General features: G+C 34.1%; 1 protein-coding gene across 4 annotated transcripts in view; it reads left to right on the forward strand.

Annotated features, from left to right (window-relative positions):
* The window catches only part of Grid2 (glutamate ionotropic receptor delta type subunit 2), a 1442266-nt gene that overhangs the window by 692666 nt on the left and 722025 nt on the right, over positions 1-27575 (forward strand). For 3 of the 4 annotated variants that reach the window (XM_074041373.1, XM_074041371.1, XM_074041372.1), the window contains one exon: positions 24973-25257. In XM_074041373.1, coding sequence (XP_073897474.1) covers positions 24973-25257 — 285 coding nt within the window. Of the gene's footprint in view, positions 1-24972; positions 25258-27575 lie in introns of those variants that run through there. The other variant, XM_074041374.1, reaches the window with a different exon arrangement.

Consider the following 27575-nt stretch of genomic DNA (forward strand, 5'->3'; position numbering starts at 1 on the left):
CTGCCTGGCACAATGTTTGAATATCTTAATTTGGCATGTATGCAAGCAATAGTATGATTAGAATCCAACAATATATACCCATAATAAAGAACAGTTTAGTTCAGCAGTCTGAAGTTTTGTTCTACACTGTCAATGCCTTGGAGAAGAAACATATCCCAGATTAATAAGAAATAAAAGCAATTGCTTTTTCGGCACATGAACAGACCATGTGCCAGCTGCCAAAGGCACTGAGAAGGTGTTCCATCATTCTTCTGTAGCCTGCCTTGCTGAGGCAGAGCTACTTCTATTTTGTTTGTACACAACGTCTCATGCCTGGAAGGTGCTTCTTTTCCATCAAGGGCTCTCTTCATCAACTGTGCAAGAGGGGTCATTGTGATTCTCTCTGCTTTTTAAGACACATAATCTTAGAAAGTTCAGTGACTTGTCTATGATCACTGAACAAGTTATTGACAGGGGAGAAATTAGAATTTACTTCTGAAAGGAGTGACTTTCAACGAAGGATTTTCTTTTTTCTGACTTAATAAATTTAGAAGTAAGTGTGAGGATTGACAAGAAGTTTCCTAATTGAAGTTAGTTGAACATAGAAATAGATTCTTTTCTAATTATTACTTAAAATGCATCATTAAAACCATGCATTCTGCCTCATCTAACAGAAGAAGATTGTGAATGTGTTCAGCAATTTATCCACAGTTTCTCCTGCAGAGTTTTCTTTTACTCATTTGTCCAGTTTTTCTTATCTTATCATTTTACAGGCCAGTGTTTCTGTTCCCAAAACCATACTTTGTTGTGTCAATCACTTTCCTTGATATGCCTCAAACCATCATTGCATTCTGATCATATTGGCTCTGCTTGGCAATAGTATTAAAGATACCAAAGTATTCTTTCTATCATTATCCTAGAAAATAGACAATTTATTCTATCTGAGTTTTGAAATAGATCTTGCATGTTCCTGGTGCCTTCTATTTTGCAAGATAGTTTAAAGTGCATCATTATATCGAAAATATAACAATATTTTAAAATACTAATTACTATGGTGATGGAACTTAAATTGGCTGAGTTTCTCATCTGAGTGTATTCCTATTCATCACAATATCTGCTTTGTGGGGAAGGCAATTACTGGTACCATACTTGCACAACTTTAACTGATCCATAATGGACATAGAAAGACTGACATTTCTTACAATATTCAAGTTGCTGTGAATCTGCACCTGACCCTCTGAATTATAAAAGCTCCATTTTTCTCTGATACAGCAAAAGAACTCCAGTTCTGTTCATTCATTCCAAATGGACTTGTTTCAGTTTCTATCCAGCAATATCCCCAGTCAATATGAGGATTCACTTCTCCTCCACTGTTGCTCAGGTGATCAGCACAGGTGTTGTTCAGTGACAAGGTGACTCACTCACAAATCCAGGGCCATCTCAACAGTGTGAAGGAAATGTCTAGTGATTCTCACTATCTCCCTTCCCTTTCAGTAGTATCATTGTTGCCTTGCAACAGGCTATTGCAACAGTCAACAGCAGTGGTTCCTAAAGTGTGTTTCAGTGTAGCAGCATCACCTGAAAACTGGAGATAACACCACTTCTCAGGCCCCTCACTAAGTGTATTGTATTAGAAACACTGGAAAATACTGGAGGTTGAGGTAGGTATCTGTGTGTTTCTCTGCCCTTTTATGGTCTTGATCCATGCAAAAGTTAGAAAATCTCATCTCTATAGCACATTTTTCTTTTTCATTTTTTTTATTCATTTATTCATATGTCTACAGCAAATTTTTCAAAGTCTGGTTTTGTGGGTACTCATGATAATCATGTATGTGTACATTAATGTATGTGTGTGTGTTTATAGATTCTGCTCACTAATAGTTTAGTCTAGATTTTTCTGGATTTATAAGAACTAAGATTCATTGAACACCAATATGAATAAGTGAATATTTAGTCTCCTAATAAGCAGCAGGGGCATGTAGATTAAAGAAATGGTAACTTGCTCAGAAAACATGAGTAGTATCAGTCTTAGATTTGTGCAGCTGAAAAGAACCTCAAGGTGACAATCAAAACAAAGTTATCGGAATGCCAACATTGTAACCTGCTCCTCCAAATTAACTTAATGCAAGCTACAGAGCAGTCTTTGTGTGGACAACCATGGAGAAAAGTGGATAATTTTGGAAAAGGAGAAAAATCCTGGATGCTTACACAATTCCTTATATACCACCAGGTTGAATTAATATGATGTATTGTTCCCTCCTGCTACACACTACCAATGTGAATTTCTCTTGAACACTTGTGATCTTACTACTTTCAAAATTTCATAACTGGTCACTTCCAGAGATTTCTACAAGTTTTATTCTGTAGGATAGATTGCTACCACTGTCCAACAGGCACCCAAAGCTTGTTTTACTATACTTAAACTTTTTTCTCCTTTATATAGTACAAAGGGAATTTTAATAAATAGCCTCAAATTTTTACATGAGAGGGGCAGACTGAAAACTAAACCATTTCTAAAATGTTCTCTAGAAAAATGCTAAATAAAACAAAATACATATGGATTCTTACTACAACTATAACATTTTTAAATAGCTTAGACTTTAATAAAAGGTAATATTCTTTGCATGCCATATCAATTTTATTGTATGATCACCTCTTTCCTGCTTTTATTTTCCTCCATAGTAGCTGACTCTATCCATAATTAAGGCTGTTTTAAAGTAAAAAGTTAAAAAATAAAAAGTAAAACGTTAGGTACTTTATACATAATTTATCACACTCCTTATATATACTTACATGTATAAACTTGTATGTTCATATTTAAATATAATTTATCACATTCCCTTCAAATCTGGAACAGAAATCTAGTTAGATACCCAGTTGCTTGAAAAAAATCAAATGACAACAAAACTTTAAGATCCAGGATTATATAAAGAAGAAAAAAATGACATTTTTAAATCATTGAACTAGATATTTTTTAACCAAGTAAAATGGTGTTTTATTTTCTCCTTCATTCTCTCATTGTTAGCCTCTTCTATATATATTGGACAAAAAGCTGTGTCTTTGTTTCCTGATAGTGTTTTTTACTTATAATGACTTATCATCCATGTAGGCAAAGAGAGTTTGGCATGATTGTCTTGTGATCATTAACATAAGATATCATATGTTAATGGCTTTTTAATATATACTTTAATCCTTTATCTACACATAAGATTGTTAACATGTAATTTTATTATTAGTGTTTGTTTTCATTTTTCAACTATTTCTGTGAAGCAGAGCAAAGGTTCTCAAACCCCACCAGAGGACTTTCCTGGAATCCTAGTACCTTTACTGCACAGTTCCAACCCCTGCCTCCAGGCTCCAGCAGTGCATCTAGTCCTGTCTTGTCCACACTTATGGCTTTCCATTCATAGGTCCTTCACTAACTCACAGAAAAGTTACCCAGAAAAAAAAAGCCATTAAAAACTGATTAAAAATTTTGATAGCTTACCCAATTCAAAACTGAATAAGAAATTTCTTATACTTTTTCATGCAGAGAAAAATATAATGCATTTGACCTAACACAGCCCAATAGCGTTGAATGATTCATTCTACATTTAAAGTCATTTTATTAAATGAATTGATTTCCAGTGTTATATTTTTCTCAGGGAGAAAACAAACAACAAACATAGACGTATGTTCTTTTGTGTAATAAAATTTAAAGATTTTTTTCTTCATTTGTTAAAGAAGACAAACATCATATATATTCTCTAAAATTTTGTCTAGTGTTTAGCTACACGCTGACCTTTTAACTCATCTGCAATAAAGACTCCTTTCAGATCATAGTACAAAGGAGACCCCCCATATGCTCCTCTGCTCTGCAATAGTCACTTTTTGAGTTCATATTCTTAATTTACGACATGCTGCTTTTGTGAATCCTTTGCTGCCTTAATGATGCCATCATCTCCCAAAGTCATTAAGGTCCCACACAGGTTTATATGTGTAGTGGTGACATCATTATCTCTCAGAGCAGTTTGGAAACCTGCAGGGGTATAGATTTACAACAGATGGGCCGTTATGCAAAACTGAGTATATCCAGCCTCTCCCAAACTGAAAAGGAAAAGTATTCTGGAACATAAAAGAAACATATGTTGAGCCATAGATGTTGGTTTGTGGAGGTCAGATTTGCACACTGAATGTTTTCTATTAGCAGTGAAGAGGTAGCTGACCATGGGGATCTATTTACAGCTTGTCGAGTCTGCACAAAGAAACATGCCGATAATTTACGTGATTATAAACCTCCTGTTCTCAAATGAGATAATGCAATGATCAGAATCAGCCAGAACTTGATTGAAATAAGAATATAAAGAATGAAATGAATTGCAGTTTAATACTAGCAGACTGAGAAACCTCAAGTGACAGAGCAGTACAACTGAAGACTCCACTGAACCTGGAAACAAGAACTTCTAAACTGGGTATAAAATAAGAACAGAAACCTAGATTCTGCCACTCTTGATTCTTCACTACTCTTTTCCAGTCATAACTACTGTGCTTATTATTATATTATTAACTAGTAAAGGTTTATTCATTTTCAGAAGTTTTAACTCTTAGGATGAACTGAAATAGGAACCAAAAAGTTCCAGTGTCACCCAGGATTAGAACACAGCTTAAAGGGAGAATGAAAACTCAAGAGTACATAAATAGCTCAAAAGTAAATCCAATGAGTAAAAAATATCAAGAAGGAAAAGGTTTGGATTTTAGAGCTCTATACTAACAGTTTTTAAGCAATAGTGCTAGGTCTAAGCTCATTAAACTGATAATAAAACATTATTATTTTGAACTACATCCATTTTAACAAACATAACACAACAAGCAAAGAACACAGAAAATCAAAAAGCCTGGAGATAAGACATTTTCAGTCTTACAAAAACTATATTTGGGCATGATGAGTATATACATCTTATGACCTCAACTACTAGGTAAATTAATTTCCAGTGTCAAATAGGGATATAATGAAGAAAGTATGGAATTTGTTGCACTTAAGTTTCCCATCTGTCTCCTAGCTACTGAATATCATTGTGTTCCCTACAGTTTAATTCAAACAAGCCATAGCATACGATAATTAGAATCACAACATTCCTTTCTTTTAAATTTTGCCAGATAAAACACACTATCTGCTACCAGGAAAATCAAAATAAAAAGTTTATCAAAGGTTAATACACTGGACATGATTGGATAAATCCTGAGTAAAGTATGTTTTTAATGAACTATTGGTGATGAGACTAATAGCTAGAAACAGGGTGTTACAACAGACACCTCTATATAATTTATGAAAAAGTTTAGGACGAGACCAAAGGAAATTGGGATAGTGACTGAAGCTGTGAAGTGTATGTGCCTGTGTTTGTATGTATGAGAGAGATTCTTCAGCATATTTTTTCAATAGTAATTACTGCTTCCTATACAGAAATAGGAATGTTTATACTTGACTGGCATGTATTTCAGTGTTCTTGTTTCATTTAGTAAAGCTTTGAATAAGAAAACACATAATACCTGACCTGTAGTAATATAAAATGTGAGGACATTTATTGTTTAGAGCAAAATATAAAAGTGATAACTTTTGAAGCTATTCCAGGAATGGGAGGGGAGATAAAGAAGAATGGTGGAGGGGGTGAATTCAACTATGATATATTTGATATGTTGTAAGAACTTCTGTAAGCGCCACAATGTGCCCTCACCCGGCACAACAATAAAAAAAACTCTGGAAACACTTGGTTCCAGAACTTCATTGGATGCTACAAGGCTGCAGCATCAGAACACACATCCTCACATGACTATGTCTCATTGCAAAAAGGAAAACAGGATAGCCAAGGAAAACGCAAGGAGAGACAGAAAAACATCTCTACATTTGCCTTATTTCTTTTCCAGGGTCACTAACTTTCCAGAAAGCTTTTTCAGGATCCTTGGCTAAAACTATGTTTATGAACTCTCTTAGCTACAACTCAGTCTGTGAAGAAAGGCTACCTGTGTATTTTGGCCTCAGTAGTAGGAGAAAGACATAGAACTATAAGAAAGAATCCCAGTAGGCAGGATCTGCTACAATTCTCTGCATGTAACCGTGTGTGTACCTCAACTATACAGAGAGTACATATATAGTATATTTGACCTCTGAAGGTTTGCCAGGCACTCTCATCAAGGTTTTACTTTTTCCTCAATTTATTCTTCCCCTCTACTCTTAGGAAATAAAACTATATTGAAACTTGATGCGCAGACTACACTGATTCCTTCCTCTTTTATTTTTTATGTTCAAGCTTCAGTTTTATTCCTTAGAGTATTTTCTATCAAAAGAAAGAAGGAGGTTAGTGTACTGTAGGGAAGCTTGTGCATTGAGTTGAAGTGCTCTCAAATAAAATTTATTTGAAATCCTATATGAAGTTCAAATTTTAATAATATGAATCATTAGAGTAATAGGCTAATGGCAAGATCTATCTAAGTTTAATAGGTACCTTCTCAGGCAGCATTAACACAAGACACACTAACAAAATATTTTTATAATCAGAAGCCAATTGTGAGAGCTTATTTGCTGATGATAATACATTGCTAGGAATCATATCTGTACTTCATAGTGAAGTGACTATTTTTAATACACTTTGTTCAGCAGTCACCTCTGTAAGACTGTCTTAAACTAATTTTAATCTATTTACTCCTATTCAGTTTTCCTACTCATTCACCTCTAGAATTGGTGAATGTCAATATTTGCCAACAGTTGTTTTCATTTGCATTTAGAATTATTCAGCTACTTAGAGGCAATGGATTTGTTAACAAAATCATGTTTTCTTCTTAAATTGTTCTTCATTTCTTTTGGAATTAATAACCAGCAGCTCACTGGTTTGTATGTCATTATTGTTTAAATCATGGTTTAAGGAAGAATTCTTGCTCTACTTGAAGAAATAGAAAAATACTCCAAATCTCTCAATTTCTATATGTTACAAATTTTTTCTGCATAGTACACACTGTTTTATTAAAGACCACTATAAATGTATATTTTTAATTTTAAAAAATTACCTTAATTTTTCAGTTAAATTATTTTAAATTTAATTACCTAGATAATTTTGAAATTATTTTCAATACCTTAATTAAAAGTATCTATTATTTGGCTCATACCAAATTAGTGTTTTCATTTACCCAACGAATTGAATGCAAGTTCCGAGTATTAAAATAACTATATTGCCAAAGAGATTGCCACTCTTCAGTCATTTTGATATCAGAACATTAGCGATTCTCACTGCAACAGAAAGGCAGCATACTCAAGCTGTTCTGTCACCATACAATGATTTGCATAGCACTTTAACACACATACTGGAAAAAAGTTATCTTGCAAGTTGTCTCCAAAAAGTTCATTCTATCTCTAGAAACAGCAGGAGTTCTCAGTAATTTGAGCTTGCTGAGGGGCAAATATATATGATGTAAATTTATCAGTCAGGTTAATTCAAGGAGCACTCATCCATTTGATAATATTTCAAATGCAGAATATGTCTGAAATGCAGAAACATAATTAAGGCAAATGAGTATACATGTTCATATTCCAAGCTGGAAGAGTAAAAGAAATTTTAAAGATTTTTTCCACTTTTACTAATGACTGAGATGAAAGTCAAATTGTTTAGATAAATGACATTTCAGATTAAGGCAGCATTTCTTAAATTTTGCACAACTGCCTTTTGGACTAGATGCTTCTTTGTTGTGTGGGTGAAAGGGAAGCACCTCATGCATTGTAAGATGTTATCAAATAGAAGAGAGTTGCTTGCATTGTAAAATATTGAACAGAACCTCTAGCACACCGGCTAGTTGCCAATGCACACCCACATCTGAGTCCTGATATTAAAAAATATGTCCCGACATTGCCAAATGTTCCTAGGGAAGCAAAACTGCCCAGAGATAAGAACGACTTGAGCAACTGTTGAATCAAATTGCCTTCAGTTTTATGATTGATTTGGGCACTTTAATACTATGAGCTATTCAGAGTGATATGTCCTTAGTACTATGGTTATAGCAAATGTTAGCTTGATTAACATTTTATGTTCAAAAAAATCTTTTAATTAAATACATATTTTATGCCACATACAAAGATAAGTGAAAGAAACAATTATATTACTCAACAAAAACTTTTGAAACTTTCTTATTCTAGTATCCTTAGACATGTGCTTCTAGATTTTTACCATTTTTTTTTTGATAAAACCAGTTTGCTAAATGTATAAGCATGATGCATCAATATAATGGCATCTTCCTTTTTGCGTTTTCAAGACCACTGCTATCTTTAAGGTTTTCATATAGAATACAAGATTCCCATAAATTATTTTTTAATTTACTCTTTCCTCAAGACTTTTTCTTAGTTGTAGTTTAAATTATGATCCGGAGGAAGTCTATGTTTAGTCAGAGCACAACTAGATATTTTGGAAGAGAGAGTTTGCTTTGGCAGAAAGTGAGTCTGTTTATTTGTAAACCTCTCTGTGTATATAATTTGACAGAATCTTAGTCTCCCCAGTTAATGCGTTAACAGCATCTTCTATCCCCTGGGCCTTGTCAATTTGAAGTTGCCTCAGTGTAGGTTGTAATAGCTATGTTGCTTCATTTTCTTTATTGAGAAAATAAAAATTGAATTCTTAAAATTGTAAAGAAAGACAGTTTCTTTCTTATGCTCCTTCTTATTCTCCCACCTGTTTGAGAAGAGATTTCTGACTCCCTGCTACATCTCTACAAAACAATGTGCTTGAATAGAAGGAAATACTATCTTGTATTTCCTGTTCAATGATCTAGATATTTAGATAGATACATTTATTTTCAAAAGTCACATGTTTTAAATGCTAGTATCATAATTATATAATGAAGTAGATTGGTATTTATGTTAACAGATACTTTTGATTGCACAGGGCAGCGGGTACTTAGAATGAACCAGAAGAGGCAGAAAGGAATAGGCCATTGTTAAGTCTAAAATACGAGGTTTTTCTACAGATATACCTTTACTCAGCCAGGCACCTATAGTGTATATAGGTTCTAGATACTAAGACATGGCACTGGGTAGAGAGCCTATGTGATAGCTTCCTTATCCAGTCACTGCATCCCAGGAGTCCATAATGCTGGCCTTATTTCCAAATAGTGCTTACCTACTCTAATCAATCTAGTTTACTAAAACTAACCAGAAAAAATATTCTTAGATAAGAACTCATTAACTGGGTTTCTCAGCCAGTTATACCACTGCAATGTTTGCAAGAATGTCTGGTTAAGGTTGACATAGCCACTTCCCAGAGGAATGGAGACAGTTACAGATTTCCTCTTAATTATTTTTTTCTCAGAAACTGTAATCCAGTCTAACAAATACTATTTTAAATTGTTGATGCCTTAAGATTTTATCATTAAGATAACATCCTGATCTTACACACCTGAATATAAAAAATTTGGGAATGTAACTTGTTAATATATTCAATTAGTGATAGAAAAAAGAATTGTTATCTTCTTTATATATTTTATGTTTTCCAAAATGATGAAGAAGGAAGAAGTACTATAATCTACCTGTTGTAAATAATGTTGTCCTTGGCTTCATACAAATACCTGTATACACACACACACACACACACACACATACACACACACAAATACATACACGCACACACACACAAACACACACGCACACACACATACACACACATACACACACACAAATACATACACGCACACACACACACAAATACACACACGCACACACACAAATATACACACACACACAAATACACACACACATACACACAAATATACATACACACACAAATGCACACACATGCACACACGCACACACACAAATACACTTACACACAAATACACATACACACACACATACAAATACACACATGCACACACAAACACACACACACCTGTGTCTATCTTTAGGCAATATCTTTCTGGCTAGATGTTGAAGATAGCAGTTGATATATTTATCAAAGGTCATGATTAGCAATGTTTTACACTAGTTATATTTCCTCTGATAATGTGAACACAACATTAAGACAAATATCACACATCATGGACTCTACTCTTCCTAGTATTTTTGGTTCTAATCTTTTCATTCATATTCAAGAAAATACAAATAAAAAGTCTGTCAAAGTCATTCCAAGACTAAAGAGAGAGGTTTTTTTTCCATTTTGCATTTTTATAACAGACATTTAAGTAGCTTTAAAGTCAATTCAAAATCTCGAACACTTGCAAGGGAACAAACTAGAACTTGACTCTATAAAAACATTTTCCTTATTGAGAAAATGAAGCAATTTTCATATCAGTGGTACATATCAACAGTGTAGTTGGTTTTGGCTTAATATTTTTCTCATGTAACTGATCACTATATTTTAAAATTCCACATATCTATCAATAAAACAGGTTGCTGGAAAAGTTTATCCTAAGACAAAAGATCAGATGTGTTAAAGATAATACTATTCCAAATGAATAAGCCCCACAGTTGCTGTGGTGAGACCACTAAGTTCTGTTTTACGCCACTTTTCTTACAGCAGTGATAGTTTGGGTTTCTGACACTCTTTTGAAATATAAACGTTTTCTTGTGTGATAAGAGAAATTGAGCAAGAACTACTGCAAAATTCATGTAGGACACATTTGCAATTTGGAATGTTGGTGATCTCATTTTGCCCTTAATTAAAAGAAGATTGACACCAAGAGGTGCAGATGTTTTCACTCACATTAGGATTAATATCTCATACCAAGTATTTCTGTTTCAAGGTACAATTTGATCAATGTTAGCACAATCCTTAATGGATATTACATACAGAATCATGTGGAGAGATACATACTTGACAATAATCAAATTTTACAAAAAAATTTAGGATTCTTTACTTAAGGAAGGAAATATGTAATTAATTTCTCCTACTCCTTATGAACAAATCTTGTTTTCCTCCCACTTAGACAGCCTAAGCACTAATATATTCAGAGTTATAGAGTGAAACATAAGAAATGATCTTGACTGATGCTTAGGGCAGGGCTAACGGTTTGCTGTGAGTTGTAGAAATTTCAGATAAGGCCGTTCATTTTTTGAGTAAGTATTTTCTTCTTTGGGAAGAAATACAATTTTATTTTATGTAGTTTTACATTTCTAAAATAGTAATGGTCTTTTATATCTGTTTAGGAGCTTACATCTTACAAATATTTTACTATTTCCAGACCAGCCACTAAGCATTGCTAACTCCATTTTGTAGATGAATAAGCTGAGATTTGCAAATATTATTTAGACTATCTTTACCCCTATATTATAAAATCTTTAAATGCCAGATGGCATTTTATTCACAAATCCCATGCTATGGTTCTTAAATATATTCGTTGAAATTAAAAAGAATTTTTTCTCAATGTCCCATAATATCAGAAGTAACCTAATATATGTTTGTATATATGATATTTAACATATATACTAAATATAACACTACCTACTGTATAACATTAAAATTATAGCACGCTTATTAAATAGTATATTATCTATTTGTACATTTTTCTTGTGTTTTTTGGATCACTGTTTAGAGAAAATGAAATCAAGAATACCATTTTTGCCTGGTACCCATGACCCATGTCTGTGATCCTGGCTACTTGGGAGACTGAGATTGGGAGAATTGAAGCTCAAGGCCAGCTTGGGCAAATAGTTGGCAAGATCACATCTCCAAAATAACCAGAGCAAAATGGACTGGAGGCATGGCTCAAGCCGTAGAACCTCTGCTTTACTGCTTTACCTGGGGTTTGAGTGAGTTCAAACTCCAGTCTCACCTAAAAAAAATTAGACAGTATACAATACATACTTTTTTTCTGCTCAGCCTAAAAATAAGAACCAAAGGGTTCTTTTTCTCTATTGTCATTCCCAAAAGAGTTCATTGTTTATATCCTTCCTTCATATTCCAGAATACCATTTCCTTCCTTCAGTTATCAAAATCAAACTTTCCTTTAAGATCCACCTTATTTTTATTCAATGAATTTTTGATAAGCATGGACTTAAGATATTACCCTTCCTAAGGAATTAAAAGACAGTGTGCTTTCTTAGCAAAAATATGTTCAGTGTAAATTAATCCAAATCGTATTACAGCATGTGCTGTATTAGAATATTAGTCATATTTGCATATTTAGTCATATGTTTTCTTTGAAATAAATGTATTCATATTTGACTGATATTGAGTGGCCTAGACTCTCAATGCAACTGTAAGCTTCTAAGGCGCATAGGTCCCTTTTATTACACTGCTTTTGTATCCTTGGTTTGTTCTTAGTAATTAATTAAATGACTGATATAGACTTAAATCTCCAATGATTGTGAACTCTAGAAATTGTTTAAATCCAGCCATATTTCAGTATCCTCCACTTAAAAGAGTAGAATCAAGTGGAAAATGGTAATTCAAATTACAGTAAAGTATATCTTTGCTGTTGAAAAAATACTTATAAAGTTCTCAACTTGTGAGTAGCCCAGTCTTTATGAGGCAAATAGGCTATAATGATGACTATTTACATCATAGGTATTTGTGGAGAAAATGTTTGACATGAATAATTAATATAATATAACAGAGTATAACAGAACATATAACATAATATGGTATAACATCATATAATTGTGCTATTATTACTGCAGATAAAACATTTCTTTGCAAATCAAACTTCTGGCTCCCATTAAAACAATGTCTGTGAATACCACTTGTGAGAAGGGCTCAGGCTGTATGTCAGAGTGATTAAACATGATGCTTTTCATGGAACAACACAGGGAAAAGAATGCCGTCATAAAAAATGTTATTTCTACAGATTGCTCTGCTGATCTATAACCACATGAATCTTAATTTTTTTTCCTCAAAGTGGTCTGTCCTTTCACTAAAAAGCACAAAGAAAATTCTCTGTAATAACAGTGTTATGTAACACATTTAAAGGAAATGGTTTCATTGGAAATAGGTAAGCCTCAAAAAAAATGTCCAAAATGCCAGAACATCTTAAAAGAGTTATACTATACATCAAATACATTATAGTCTTTTCATAATAAGCTTACAAGAGTGTACTCATTCAATAGCAAGATTCAACTTCAGAGTGGAAACAGGAAACTAAAAACCACCTTAAAGAAATAGGAAACGCTCAAGCTAAAATGTAACCAATTAAGTTAGAATGTGCAGACTAGAGAAAGGATTGTCAGTAATCGAAGAAAGGAAAGCAGAAGAAGAGAGAAATACAGTTACATGTCTCCTGGGAGAGTTACCTTAAAACACATTTAGTCTAATAACTAACTTTAATGCATCAAGAAACCAAAACCCAAATAGTGACTTTTGCCCAAAGCACAACACTGATTCACATGTGAATCAAGACAAAAAATCAAGATTGCTCACTCATGAATTCTCCAGATTATAGAGCTAATAGGTTTACCCATGCTTTCCTCTGAGCACAATGATTTCTAGGAAATAGTCAGAAGAGGCAGAGTGGCTTGGTTTGGGGGGTTTTTATTTATTTTATTTATGATGTCAGTAGTTAGCAAGATTGCTATGTCAGTCCAGTGTTTTGATTTGATTCCTTCCCTCAGAAGAAACACTATCTTTGTATGTTTAAGTGAATCACTCCCAAAGGAAATTAGTATCAAAGATTTGCTTACACAAGGCTGCTTAAAAACTATCTAAGAGAACTGAATCCATGTGACCCTGTGAAAAGTTATTGTTTGAAAAAAATTACCCTAAATTTTATGCTATACTTTCCAGGAATTATCTCCTTTCACTTTCTAATTGCAGCTAGCTGGGGCCAGGATAACTATTAAATAGAGTTTCTGACCTTCTGCACTGTTCCATAGCTCCATAAAGTACATAGACAGTTTTTCTCTCAGAAAAAGAAATGCTTCTGATACTGTGCTGAAAGACATTATTAGTGAAATTATAATATGATAGCAAACTGCAGATAGCAAAAGAGAATAAATCCAAGTACGTTTTATGATATATGGAATTTGATTCTCAATAAATTATGATATTGATCAATTTATTAGTGCTAATCATTAACTAGCTCTGTTGCCAATTTTATGTCTTAATTCTATCATGACAAAGTCACAGTTTAAAGATTAAGGTTAAAAATTAAAATTGCCTTACAATTTGGAATAAATATGTGACATTAGAATAATAATATTAACCTCAAAGCCAAAAGAAATCCCTTTGCACAGTTTAAAGTCATTTTATACATAGATAGTTGAAAGATTATTTTAGGACACATAGGTGGTGTATGACTGTAATCCCATCTATGTGGGAGATTGGAGAGGGGGAAATCAGTTTGAGGCCAGCCCTGGGGTAAAGTGAGAGACCCTATCTGAAAAATAAGCTAAAACATAAAGGGCTAGAGGTGTGGCTCAAATGTAAGATCCTGAGTTCAGTCCCCATCACAGAAAGAAAAGGAAAAATTTCAATCAAGCAAGTTTACAGGCACTTTTAAAATGAATATATACAGACAGAAAAGGTAACAGAAGACTTAATAGCAATGTTACTGCAAAAGTTTTCAAGGAGCATATGTTTCTAACAATGAATTGCATGTTCTAATCTATTACAAATCAGATTGCATTGTCACTTTAAGAAATATTTGCTGAGGTCTTCTATATGCCAACTCATCTGAATAATAAAAAAATGGATCTCTCTTCTCATGGTGTTTACATATGCTAATCCTATTTTACCAAGGAATATCAAAATTTCTAAATATTGTGCACAGGGAATACTAAAAAACTTTTTTGGTATGGGAATATTCTTCTCATTTTCCTCCTCTTATTATTATCAAGTCCATTTAAGAATCGTCTTTATTAGCAGGAGTGAGCCATTTCTGCAAGAAAATGGATATTGAGAAATATGAAATTTATCTACTCAAGTTAAAATGACATAGATGGTTTAACTAACTTAAATTATACCACCCTGATCTAGACTGTGACTATGCTGATTATTTAATTATTCACTCACTCACCATATATTCAATAGTGCCCAAAACAGATGAGTCTCTATTCTAGGTTTTCACATAAAGTACTGTACAAAATAGACAAAGATCTTGCTGTTGTATAGCTTATGTTTCAGAGAGAAAGAAACCAAAACCAAAACCAGATATGTAAAACAGAATCATACGATAACTACTAAGGAAAAAGGCAATCAAGGTAGTAACAAGAATGCTAGTGTGAGATGAGCTACAGGAGCAGAGGGCTGGGACAGGGAAGAAGATGAAGGGGTGTCTGAGTGAATAGCACTTTAGGCAAAGGATATGGAAAGGAGTCTTCACAAAAGAAGAGGCATGTGTGGCTAACACAGAGAGAGTAAGGTTGAGAGCAACAGGAGTTTAGGCCAGAGTCATGACCAAACAAGAGCTTATGGAGGCCTATAAGCTACAAGAAGAAAGTTTGATGAAGAAGAATAATGCTTCTAGTGTTGTATGTGTGCCAAATAATACTCCTGTCAAGAATAAAATACTAGTTTTTATACATACATAGAAAGATAGCTATACATATATGTATATTATACCTAATACATATATATTATCTCCATGGTTATATCCTGAAGCATGTACTCTTTCTAATCAAAAGAACTGTAAGTGTCTAAATGTAATTAATGAACTATGATTGAGTTTATAAGGTGAAGGTACTATGTTTCAAATCATTGGAAAAGACAATATCTAATCCAGAAAGCTACTGTGTAAAAGTAAATCGAAACAATAGACACTTTCAAAATGTTACAGAAATAATTAAGAAGTAACTGAACTTTCTCTCCTTAGGTTGTGAAAATGTGCAAAGAAAGTTATTCTCAGTGTAAAAATGAGAAAAAGTTAAACAATCTTCAGAATCATAATTTTTTCAAGCAGTAACTTTTTTCAATGTAGCCAAGTAACTATACTGCAAACGAGGACAAGCTCCTTCAAAGGAGTGGCAAAACACACCAGTCTGGTCTTCTAGAGAATGTAGGAGTAAGAGTTTACTGCCTTCCACACAGTCTAGAAAGAGCCACTGAGAACTGTTATGAATTCATAAAGGCTAAGTGTGAGCTACTGTGTGTATTTGGAATAGCAGACACAAAAGGGGTTCATACTCCTAATAGGCATGCCTAAGAAAGTTGGAATTAGCAGGATTTCAAATGAAGCTGCCCTCTATGGTGCAGGCACACTGCCAGTGCTGCATGGCTATAAGGGAACAGCCATCATACTTCACTCACTTATCCGGGAGGAACAAAACCCCTTAGACCTATGGGGAACATGCAGGGATCTGCTGCTGCTAATGAAGACCCTCAGTACAGAGTCAGAAAACTATCTTGAGTCCAGGATCCTTTACAGATGCCCCGCTGAGACCAGCTAATACTGGGAGGTGGGAAATGTTCTCCAGATAGTTAGCAGCATGAAGAGTTGGCAGTTTCTTCAAAATTCAGATGCACACAGAGTTTACCAAGCTCTGAGCAGGACTGAGTCTGCAGAGAACCAGCAGTTTCCCAAGAAGTTGGGGCCAAGACTTCCTGGGACCTCCACTCAGTGCAGCTGTGAGGAGACAGCTGGAAATGGTGGGAGAAACAGAGACACAGAGGAGACATCTCCACCAACCCAGGCCACACCTGAGTACAAAGAAATGGAAACCGATATGCGAATAATTTGAAGCCTGTGATGGCAACACAAACAAAAGCCATTCATATCCTGGAAAATTCCTCACTGGATTGGCACAATTCATGTACAATCAGGATAGAAAGAGAGGGTATATCAATATATCCTACTTATTTCAGTCTCTACAATCTAACCGAGCAATCCATAAGAAATTGTAAGCCACACAAAAATGCAAGAGCAAATAATCCATAGTCAAAAGGTAAAGGAACAGAAGTACATTGAGTGATATGCCAGATACCAGAATTATCAAACAAAGACTATAAACATAACTATAGTTAATAGTTAATAAGAGATTTTCAGAAGAAGATAAACTAAAGCAATGCATAGAGGGAGATCTGCAAAGGACTTGATGTCTATATTTGACGATAAAATGTCTAAAATTCATGATCACAACTTCTACCCTAGAGAAGGAATGTCAAACTAATTTCAAATTAACCAAAAGACAGAAAGTTGCTAATCATAGTGGCTCATGCCTATAATCCTAATTATTCAGGAGGCAGAGATCAGGAGGATCATAGTTTGAAGTGAGCCCCAGCAAAACATCTGTGAGACCCATCTTAACCAATAAAAGTTGGGCATGGTGACTTGGGCCTCTCATGTCAGCTGTGAGTGAAATATGGATAGGATGACCAGGGACCAAGCCAGTTTGGGCATAAATGCAAGACTCTATCTCAAAATAACCAAAGCAAAAGAATTGGGGATGTGGCACAAGGGGTAGAGCACCTGCCTAGCAAACAAAAAGCACTGAGTTCAAAGCCCACTGTGAAAAAGAAAGAAAGAAAGAAAGACAGTTATAAAGACCAGAATGCAAATCAATGAAATTGAAAACCAAAAAGCATCAGAAAAAAAAATCAATGAAACCAAAAGCTATTTCTTTGAGAAAGCTAACAAATTGCTGAACAATGAGCAGGACCAATCAGGAGCAAAAGAGATATTACACAAATTGCCACAAGGAAACTTTATGAAATCCTTTATGCCAGCAAATTGGACAACTGAAGCCAAAAGGTCAAATTCCTTGAAAAATACAAACTACCATAGCTCACCCAAGAAGAAACAGATAAACTGTCTATTCCTGCATCTATTTTAAAAGAGACTTTATAGTTATAAATGTTCTCACAAACAAAATCCCAGACCCAGAAGGTTTCATTGGTAAGTTCTATGAAATAGTCAATGAAGAGATAACATTAACTATATTTTTTAAACTTCCAGAAAATTGAAAAATGTGACTACATTTCAACTCATTTAGTAAGACCAGCATTATTCTTGAAAAGATAAACATTTTAATGCAGTTAACAATAAATGAAATTACCCATATTAGATTTAAAAAGAATATTGTATCATTATCTTAATAGATGCAAAAAAAATATTTTCACAGAATCTAACATCCATTCATGTTAGAAACTGTCATCAACTCTATTCTTGGGCAAATTCTATCCTCAGGAATAAAAAGGAATTTCCTCAACTTTATAAAGAATGTGGTCAAAAATACTTTACTTAATTGTCAAAGACTGAGCAATTTCTCCTCAAAATCAGGAAAAAGAGGACAGATGCTATTATCACATTTACTCAACGTTGTACTAGTGATACCAGCTACTGCAACAAGAAAAAAAAATGAATGGCAAACAGGTTAGAAAGGAAAAAGTAAAACTGCTTTTATTTGCATATTGCAGGGTGTAGAAAATCCTACAGAATCAACACAAAATGAAAACTAGAACAAGTAAATTGAGTTAGGTTTCATGATATAAGATGAAGATCCATATATCTTATATTTTTCTATATTCTAAAAGAATAAAGAAATGAAAGTAAAAGTCCCATTTGTAATAGAATATAACAGTATAAAATACTTACAAATAAATCTGGAAAAGTAAATGCAAAATCTATACATTGAACACTACAAAATATTGCTTAGAGAAATTTAAAAGGACCTAAATATGGATGCTATGAATATATGCTTTTGAATTGGAAGATATAGTGTTATTATGTCAAAAAAATCACTTCTATTTGTGTAGGTACATAGACCATTGAAGAAAAAATATAGAGTGTAGTATGGTGGTAGGATAGTTTATGGAATAAAACAATGATATAGTAGAAAGGTATAGAAGCCAAGCATATAAAGTTTAGATTAGGCCAGGTCAAAAAGGATCTCATGATATGCTAAGAGTTTTGGCTTTTTCTAACTAAAGTTCTAAGTCATTGACTATTTTACTTCTTTTAACTTCTAGTTTTTAAGTTCTTTTAGACTTAACACAAAGAATTCCCTTATGTTCCTTACCCAACTTCCCCTAATATTAACTTTTTACATAACCATTGTAAAATTATCAACAATGGTCCATTAACATTGATACAGTATTGCTAACTGAACTGTAGCTCTTATTACAGTTTTTCGACTTCTTTACTAATAACTTTCTTTCTGTTCTTGGATTCCTTTCTAGAATCCTACATTTTATTTAGTTGTCTTTTCTCCTTCCTTTCCTCCAAGTTGTAATAGTTCCATAGTCTTTTGTTAATGATCTTTAAAATATGTGAATGATATAATGATACTTTTTGAAAACATAGATATTCTTGTTTACAATGTGGAATGACTGAAGAAAGTTTAAACTAAAACTATTCCAGGAATGGGAATTGGGAGAGGGATAAAGGAGAATGATGGAGGGAGTGAATTCAATTATGATATATTTGATATATTACAAGAATTTTTGTAAATGCCACAGTGTATCCCCATCTGGAACAACAATAAAAAAGAAGAGAATAGTTTCAAGAAATATTTAGAAAGTAAAACTAATGATCTGTATTAAGCATAAGGAATAAAGGAGAAGAAATAAGTGAAGATGACTTCCAAGTTTGGACAGTAACATTCTGGATAAATGGCAATAACAAAGACAGTAATGTAAGATATTATGTTTGACATTCATTCTCTTACATAAGCACATTGTTCTCTGTATCTTTGTATCAAGATCTCATTCACACTCTTATAAGACATAATTTGTTGTAATACATTAAAAATTCTGCCACTCATTTTGCAAGAATCAATTCTAAATCCAGGAAGTTCCTTATTAGAAAAAACAGCAATTTTGTTATTTTTTATTTGTTTTTTAACTATTGTATAAAAATTAAAATTGTACATATTAGTGAGGTAGCATATAATGTTCTAATATGTGTGTGCATTGTGGAATGCTGAAATCAGGCTTATCATATTATATCCTCAACTATTTATTATTTTTTTGTGAAGAAGACTCTCAAAACCCATTTTCTAGCTTTTTTTTTTTTGCTGGGGGGAGCCGCACTGGAGTTTGAGCTCGGGGTTCGTGCTTGCAAAGCAGGTGCTCTACTCCTTGAGCCACACCTCCAGTTCATTTTGCTCTGATTATTTTTGCAGATGGGGGTCTTGCCAGCTATCTGCCTGGGCTGACCTCAATCCATGACTCTCCCAATCTCAGCCTCCAAAGTAGTTAGGTTATAGGAATCAGACATCTGCTCTTCTATCTTTTAGGAACAGTAATTTTAATAGCTAGAATTTCTGTAAAAGAATGGGGAAAGTTTCAAAGGCAGATATATGGATTATCATTCCCATAACAGTTTTGTTTAATCCTCACTCTTTGCTAGCTGGGATTACGAAGATAAAGACCAAATCTTATCAAATACAACATTGTGCATTCATCTCATTTCTGAAAGTCCAGTTGCTATAGTTTCCATCATCTGACGATCAGTTTTGGCCTACAGGATGGGAAGAATGTTGCTTCAGATAAACTGGTCATTTTACAAATCTCAAAGAATAAGGCTTTTTTACAAATATTATGAAGCAAAACATTACTGAAAGTAAAAACAATGACAATATTATCATAGAATTAATTTTAAACTTCTGAAGCACTACATAAATTGTAATAAATTTAACATACATAAATACTGCACACAGATAACATATAAATAAAGGATAAAGAGTAATACTAAAAAAAAAGAATAATACTAAAGTTTATAAAGTCTCCTTTGAGTTAGTAACACTTTCTATAGTGATTCTTTAAAAATAATTCTAGTTAATGACTTTTTTCTTTAAGACTTAAAAAGCAAGCTTACTTTCATCATTACTTGTCAAAGTATAGTACATTTTAAATGCTGACTTTACCAGCATTTGTATCACCCACTAAAAAAATAATTTTGGGAGGTCACCTGATAAATTTTAAAGTATTATTTATGTACATAAAGAATTAAGCCAAAAATCTTTTTTTCTAAACTGTAGGCTCATTTTAGAATACTTCCTTTCATAGTTTAATGCAGTCTTGCTAATGTAACCAGAACAAATCTCTATTGATAAGAAACTAACAGCTACCAAAAAATCAAGACCTAAAATGGGTAATATAATTTCAATGAAAGGCCACAATTGAAGGTTGTATATTTAATTGGTATTTGGAGAATGTTGGCACAGATTCTTGGGGAAAGGAAATCTAAAGTTCAGTCTTTCTTACTGTTTTAGCCGTTTGTGCTGCTGTAACAGAATATCTGAGACCAGGTAGCTTATAAAGAGCAGAAATTTATTTCTCAAAGTTTTGGAGGCTTGAAAGTTCATGATCAAGGCTCTGGCATCTGGGAAGGCCTTTGCCTCATCATCCTATGGGTGAAAGGACACTGGGAGGAAGAGAGAGAGGCAAGAGGGGGCCAAGCTCATCCTTTTATAAGGAAACCACTTTTGTGATAATAGCATTAATCCATCCAAGAAGTCAGTATACCCATACTACCAACCTATCCCATTGGTCCCACTCCTAACACCACTGCCTCAGGGATCAAGTTTCTAATACATCAACTTTGAGGGACACATTCAATCCACAAATGGAATGTGTTAAAGTCCTATATGACTTACAATCATTGGAAGAAGTCATACCAGACAAATTGGTCATTATAAATAAGTCAGAAAAAAATTCCACAGGCAAAATTTGTATTCAGGAAGGATGTTGCTATCCAAGAATATTTCACTAAGTCCTCATTGAGTATTCAGTAACAGGTAATCCATTTCCAAATGCTTTATAGATTTTATTTTTAATCTCATTTTACTTAATAAGAAAAAGAAGACTCAAGCTGCTTAGCTCCAGAGCTGAAAAAGATACTGTATTTGAACATCATATAAGTTAAACTTATACATTTATGCAGCCATATTCATTTCCATAACTGCTGAATGACCAAAAAGGAGAAAAAGTGTTGCTGATTGCAAATGGTATTTGAAAAAAAAATAAGGTGTGCTTTTGGCAATTAGTGCGAGCTCCAAACATCTTTGATAGTGCTAAAATCTCAAACATCTGGAGTCACAAAACCAGCAAGCTGCTCAGAATGGTCTGGATGTGTGGATGTGGAGCATGCCCATGCATGCATAATTGGAATAAATCTCAGAGTCTGAAATAATAAGTCCTTGGCTTGGATTCTTTTTACTAAAAAAAAAAAAAAGAAAAGAAAAAGTGAGGAAACACAGAGGGATTATCTGGTCTTCCCAATTCATTTATCCTATTCTAATGTGTTGATGTGTACATTCTGTGGAAAGAAAGCTCTAAATAATTAAGTCTTTTAACAAGCTAAGATGTGCAATTCCTGCAAAAGGTCGACTGCCTCTCTGAGCTTTGCCTCTGTGTAGCAGAATGGGTAATAACCAATAGTAACCTAAAAATAACACATTTATTCCTATAAAAATAACTGATTTTAAAGCCATAAATGGTGATATACACCTGTAATCACAGCTACTCAGCAGACAGAGGTGGAAAGATTTCAAGTCCATGGTCAGCCAGGACAAAGTTAACAAGACCCTCATCTCAAAAACGAGTATGGCTTAATCCCCAGTACCAAAATAATAAATAAATAAAAATTGAAAAGCCTGTTTATACTATTTGCTTAGTTTATGTTCTTAGCAACACAGGTTAATAGGAAGTATATTCATTGCCATTACTCTTAGGGGATACATTCCAAGAGCCCAGCAGATGCCATAAACTGTACCAATTCTTAAATGTACTATTTTTTCCCTATACATTCATGCATATGGTAAAGTTTAACTTATAAGTTAGACACAGTAAACAATTAAAAAAATAAGTAAAAATAAAATAGCATAATAATGTACTGTAGTAAATGCTATATGAATGTGATCTCCCTCTGAAAATATCTTATTGTACAGTACTCACACTGACCCTGTTGATGTGAGATGACACAATGCCTACCTGAAGAAACACAGTAATGTGAATGACATGGGCCTTGTGATGTAGCGTTAGGCTTCTGCTGACCATCTCACTGGAACGCACATACTGTGCCACCTTGTCAGTTCATCTGACAACCCAGATGACTACTAAGTGACTAGCAGGAGGGTAGCAGGTACAAAGAAGTGAATCACAGCCTGGGTGGGAAAGAGCATGGTGTTGTGAGATTTCATCAGGCTACTCAGAATGGCATGCAATACCAAACAATATTTTCAGAATGCAGTTGATCATGGGTAAACTGAAACTACTGTGACATCATTCCTTAGAAGAAATAAGATTATATGCTAAAGCAAATTCATCTGCTATGCATCATTACTGTATAGCTTTTCATATCCTAAACCTAAAGCTCAAAACAGATAATTACTTTTTGGCAGTAGTACTGGTGTTTGAACTCAGGGCCTCTACCACTTGAGCCATTCCTCCAGCCTTTCTTACTTTAGTTGTTTTGCAGGTAGACTTGTGTTTTTGCCCAGGGCTGACTGCAGACTGTGATCTCATGGCCTCTTGGGTAACTGGACCACACCTCACTTATTGATTGAGATGGGGTCTAGTTAACTACTCCCCAGCTCCTCATCCCCATTCCCACAACCCCCTACCTCCTGGGTTGACCTTGAACTATGATCTGCCCAATCTCTACCTCCTGAGTATCTGGTATTACCTGCTCCACCTAGACAATTTTCCTGTAATGTTTTACATAACAGAATATAATACTGAAACTGAATTTTTTCTTTGTAATTTTAAAATTTATAACTTTTGTGGTTAAATTATATGTTTTATTTACTTATTCATGTGCAATTATTGTAAAATAAAAATTGCATATACTTGAAGGAATGTTAAAGTCACTCTTACTGTGACTTTAAGTGCTAAGTGAGCCAAGCTTTTAAACAAAGTCCTTTCTCAGTTAATTTTGATTTGCTTTTATAAGTCAGTAGTGGTCTTATTTATGATAATAATGAAATGAACTTTTGACCAGGCTTTTTTCATAAAACCATTGAAACTTTAAGTACAAATTTATGTTGCTTTCCATAAATGTTGAGAGGACAGACATGAGTAGAATGTGTGATTTTTTCTAAGTCTTCAACCTCAATCTGTACAGTCTCAGAAGCATTCATCCCTGATTCAATCTTCCACATTTATTTAAAATCAATATAACTTCTCCCATGAGGCAATGCTTAAAAAATAAGTACCTTGCTCATATTAAATTACTTTGTATGACTTGTTTGACTTTGCATTAAATATAGTAAATGTGTTTGATGTTTATATGCTCATTTTCCCATACTACTTCTAAATTTGCCCTTCAAATCAGTTTTCCTTAAATGGTCAATTAATTATATGAAAAGATTTGACTTCTAGATATCCTTTAAGTTTTTTAAGAATTATGTAAAATAATCTCTAAGAAATTCTGAAACCTTAGAATGTTATGCCTGGAATACCTGAAAATCTATAATAAAAGTTAAACAAATTACAACTGAGCTTCTCAAATGGAAATGAGTTTACCTTGGTTCTTTCTGAATTTACTTTTGAATTTATTTTTAATCTATTACTTTTAAACATTGGCATTCTAATACATTACTTCTTAACATTTTTCTACATAACCGTGTCTTTATATTTACTTATAATTTACACTTGGTCTAGTTTTAAATAAGTTTCCAGTAAGTACATTTGCATTTACAGAATAATTAAAACAGAGATCATAAACCTGACACTAGAAACTAGAAGCTGTTCATCTGGACACCAGAATAAGATAGTTGCTGAAATTTAGTTATTTTATTTGATCCCGCTCCCATTGGTACAAACCCCTCAAACATGACCTGTTTTGCCTTTCTGTTCTCTGTTTTTTATAAAAAAAAAGAAAAAGACATCTTTGGTTTTTTAGGATAGCTATTCAGGGTGTTTCACTGTGACATTTCTATGTATATATCTATTATAACATGAATTGGTTCATCCACTCTTTTTTTCTTATGGTGATTTCAATTGAATTTCAATAGCACTTTGTAATTTGAGGATCTCTTCATATAGAATGTTACTATAATTTTTTTTGCATAGTTGAATACTAACCCTACAAATCTTTATCAATTGCTACTCAGAAAAGGGGAGGATACCCAAAACCCACTGACCACTTGAATATCACTGTGCTCTCTTGCAGCCTGTGAACTTATGAATCAAGGCATCTTGGCCCTAGTCAGCTCCATTGGCTGCACTTCTGCAGGGTCCCTCCAGTCTTTAGCAGATGCCATGCACATCCCTCACCTTTTCATTCAGCGCTCAACAGCCGGGACTCCAAGAAGTGGCTGTGGACTCACCAGGAGCAACAGGAATGATGACTACACCCTCGCAGTTCGCCCACCTGTGTACCTGAATGATGTTATCCTAAGAGTAGTCACAGAGTACGCCTGGCAGAAATTCATAATATTCTATGACAGTGAATATGGTAAGTCTTTCTTATCTGTATGAGGTTGTTGGGGTTTTTTTGTTTGTTTGCTTTTTGGTGGTACTGGGGTTTGAACTCAAGGCCTTGTGCCTACTATGTGGTCACTCTATCACTTGTGCCACACTCCTACCCCTCTTTATAAGGATTCATCTCTGTTAAATAAATATTTTATTTTTGATTAGCATATATTAATGACTCATATCAATGCAGTTCAGTATAGTATTTGCAAAAATGGAATCACATCACACTAAGAAGCTTCTAAACAGCAAAGGAAGCAATCACAGAATGGGAGAAAATATTTATCCATCAGACCAAGGATTAATACAAAGAATATATAGTGATTATTTCTTTTTCTTTTTTATTAGTTTGTATTAATTGCGCAAAGGGATTTCTCTCATTCACATGTTGTACTTGATCAGATTAAGTCACTCTGTTGTTCTTTTCCATGGTCCTCCTCTTCTGCTATTTTTCAACAGCTTTTAGTGGGTTTCCGTATGCCATCTTCATACAAAGACACAGTGTATTTCAATATTATTCACCTCCCATCTTCTCTTTCCCTCCACCCTGCCCCCCAAAACAGTCCCACAACTACAATGATGATATTTGCATCAGAAGCAACTTCAGTAAATTCTGTAAATTTTTTTATAAATGTTTTATTAGGGTATATTCATTGTACCTGGGGATTCATAGTGACAAATCCAATTAGAATTGTATTGTACATTATTTACATTTTGCCCGTTATCTCTCCCCCTCACCCCTCCTCACCTCACTTCAAGCAACTGCAAGGTTCTTTAGTTCTGTTTCATATAGGTATTTGAAGTCCATCAATCATATATCCTCACCTTAAGCTCCTTCTTTCACTCCCCCTCCCACTAGTACACCCCTTCTCCTGCACACACTGTGCCTATTTTATAACCCTAGTTTTTGTTATTAATATTTAAGTTGATGATCAAAAGGGTGTCTCAATGTATACCCTCTGTGGGTGTGTTTTACATTGCTCTGTTCAAGCCCTTGGATTGTTCTCCCTTACCACTTTACCTCCCACCCACCAGTTTTCAACAGCTTTCAATACACATCCTTATATCCTCTACCCTTCACATCTTATGGTATGTGGTATTACTGATGTTCTATCATTCTCTTTGCCTTTCCCTCTTTCCCCAAATTCCATAGAGTAGTTCCACTGCTACAAACATGTTCCACATCTCAGTTTGTATATGATCACACTTGTTTTTGTGTATATGTTTATCTTTGGATCTATCTTCCTTGCATGAGTGAAAACATGAGACTTTTGTGTTTCTGATCCTAGCTAACTTCACTCAACATGATGACCTCCAATCGCATCCATTTACCTTCAAACCACATGTTCCTTGTGGCTGATCAATTCTCCATTGTGTATATACCACAATTTCTTGATCCATTCATCAGTTGTAGGGCATCTGTGTTGTTCCCAGAGTTTAACTATTGTGAATAGTGCTGCAATGAACATTGCTGTACAGGTGTTTCTATTGTATGCTGTTTTGCATTCTTTTGAGTAGATGCAGGATCAGGAGTGGTATCACTGGATCATATGGCAGTTTTATCTCTAGTTTTTTGAGGAATCTCCATACTGCTTTTCATAGTGGTTGTACAATTTTCATTCTTACCAGCAGTGTATAAGGGTTCCTGTTTCGCCATATCCTTGCTGGCATTTGTTGTTATTACCCTTAATTATGACCATTCTTATTGGGGTGAGATGAAATTGAAGTGTTGTTTTGATTTGCAGCTCTTTTATAACCAGGGAAGTTGAACACTTCTTCATGTATTCACTGGTCATTTTGACTCTTCCTTTGAGAATTCCCTGTTTCATTTATGTGCCCATTTCTTCATTGGGATGTTGATACTTTGGGGACTGAGTTTTTTGAGTTCCCTGTAGATTCTTGATATTAGTCCCTTATCAGATGAGTAGCTGGCAAAGATTTTCTCCCATTCTGTGGGAGTCTGGTGACTCTTGAGTCAAGAGTTCTCTCAAGAATTCTCTTGAGTCTGGTGACTGTTTCATTTGCTGTGCAGAAGCTCTTTAGTTTGATGCAGTCCCATTTGTTCATTTTTTCTCTTAGATGCTGAGACTTTTGAGTTCTGTTTAAAAAGACATTCCTTACACTTATCTGTTCCAGTGTATTTCCTACTACTTCTCAGAGTTGTTTCATAGTTTCAGGGATTCTATTAAGATCTTTGAGTTGATTTTAGTACAGGGTGAAAAACAAAGATATAGTTTCAGTCTTCTACATGTGGATATCCAGTTTTCCCAGCAACATTTGTTGAAGAGGCTGTCTTTTCTC

The sequence above is a fragment of the Castor canadensis genome, chromosome 9 (assembly GCF_047511655.1).
Source record: "Castor canadensis chromosome 9, mCasCan1.hap1v2, whole genome shotgun sequence".
In the NCBI taxonomy this organism is placed as follows: domain Eukaryota; kingdom Metazoa; phylum Chordata; class Mammalia; order Rodentia; family Castoridae; genus Castor; species Castor canadensis.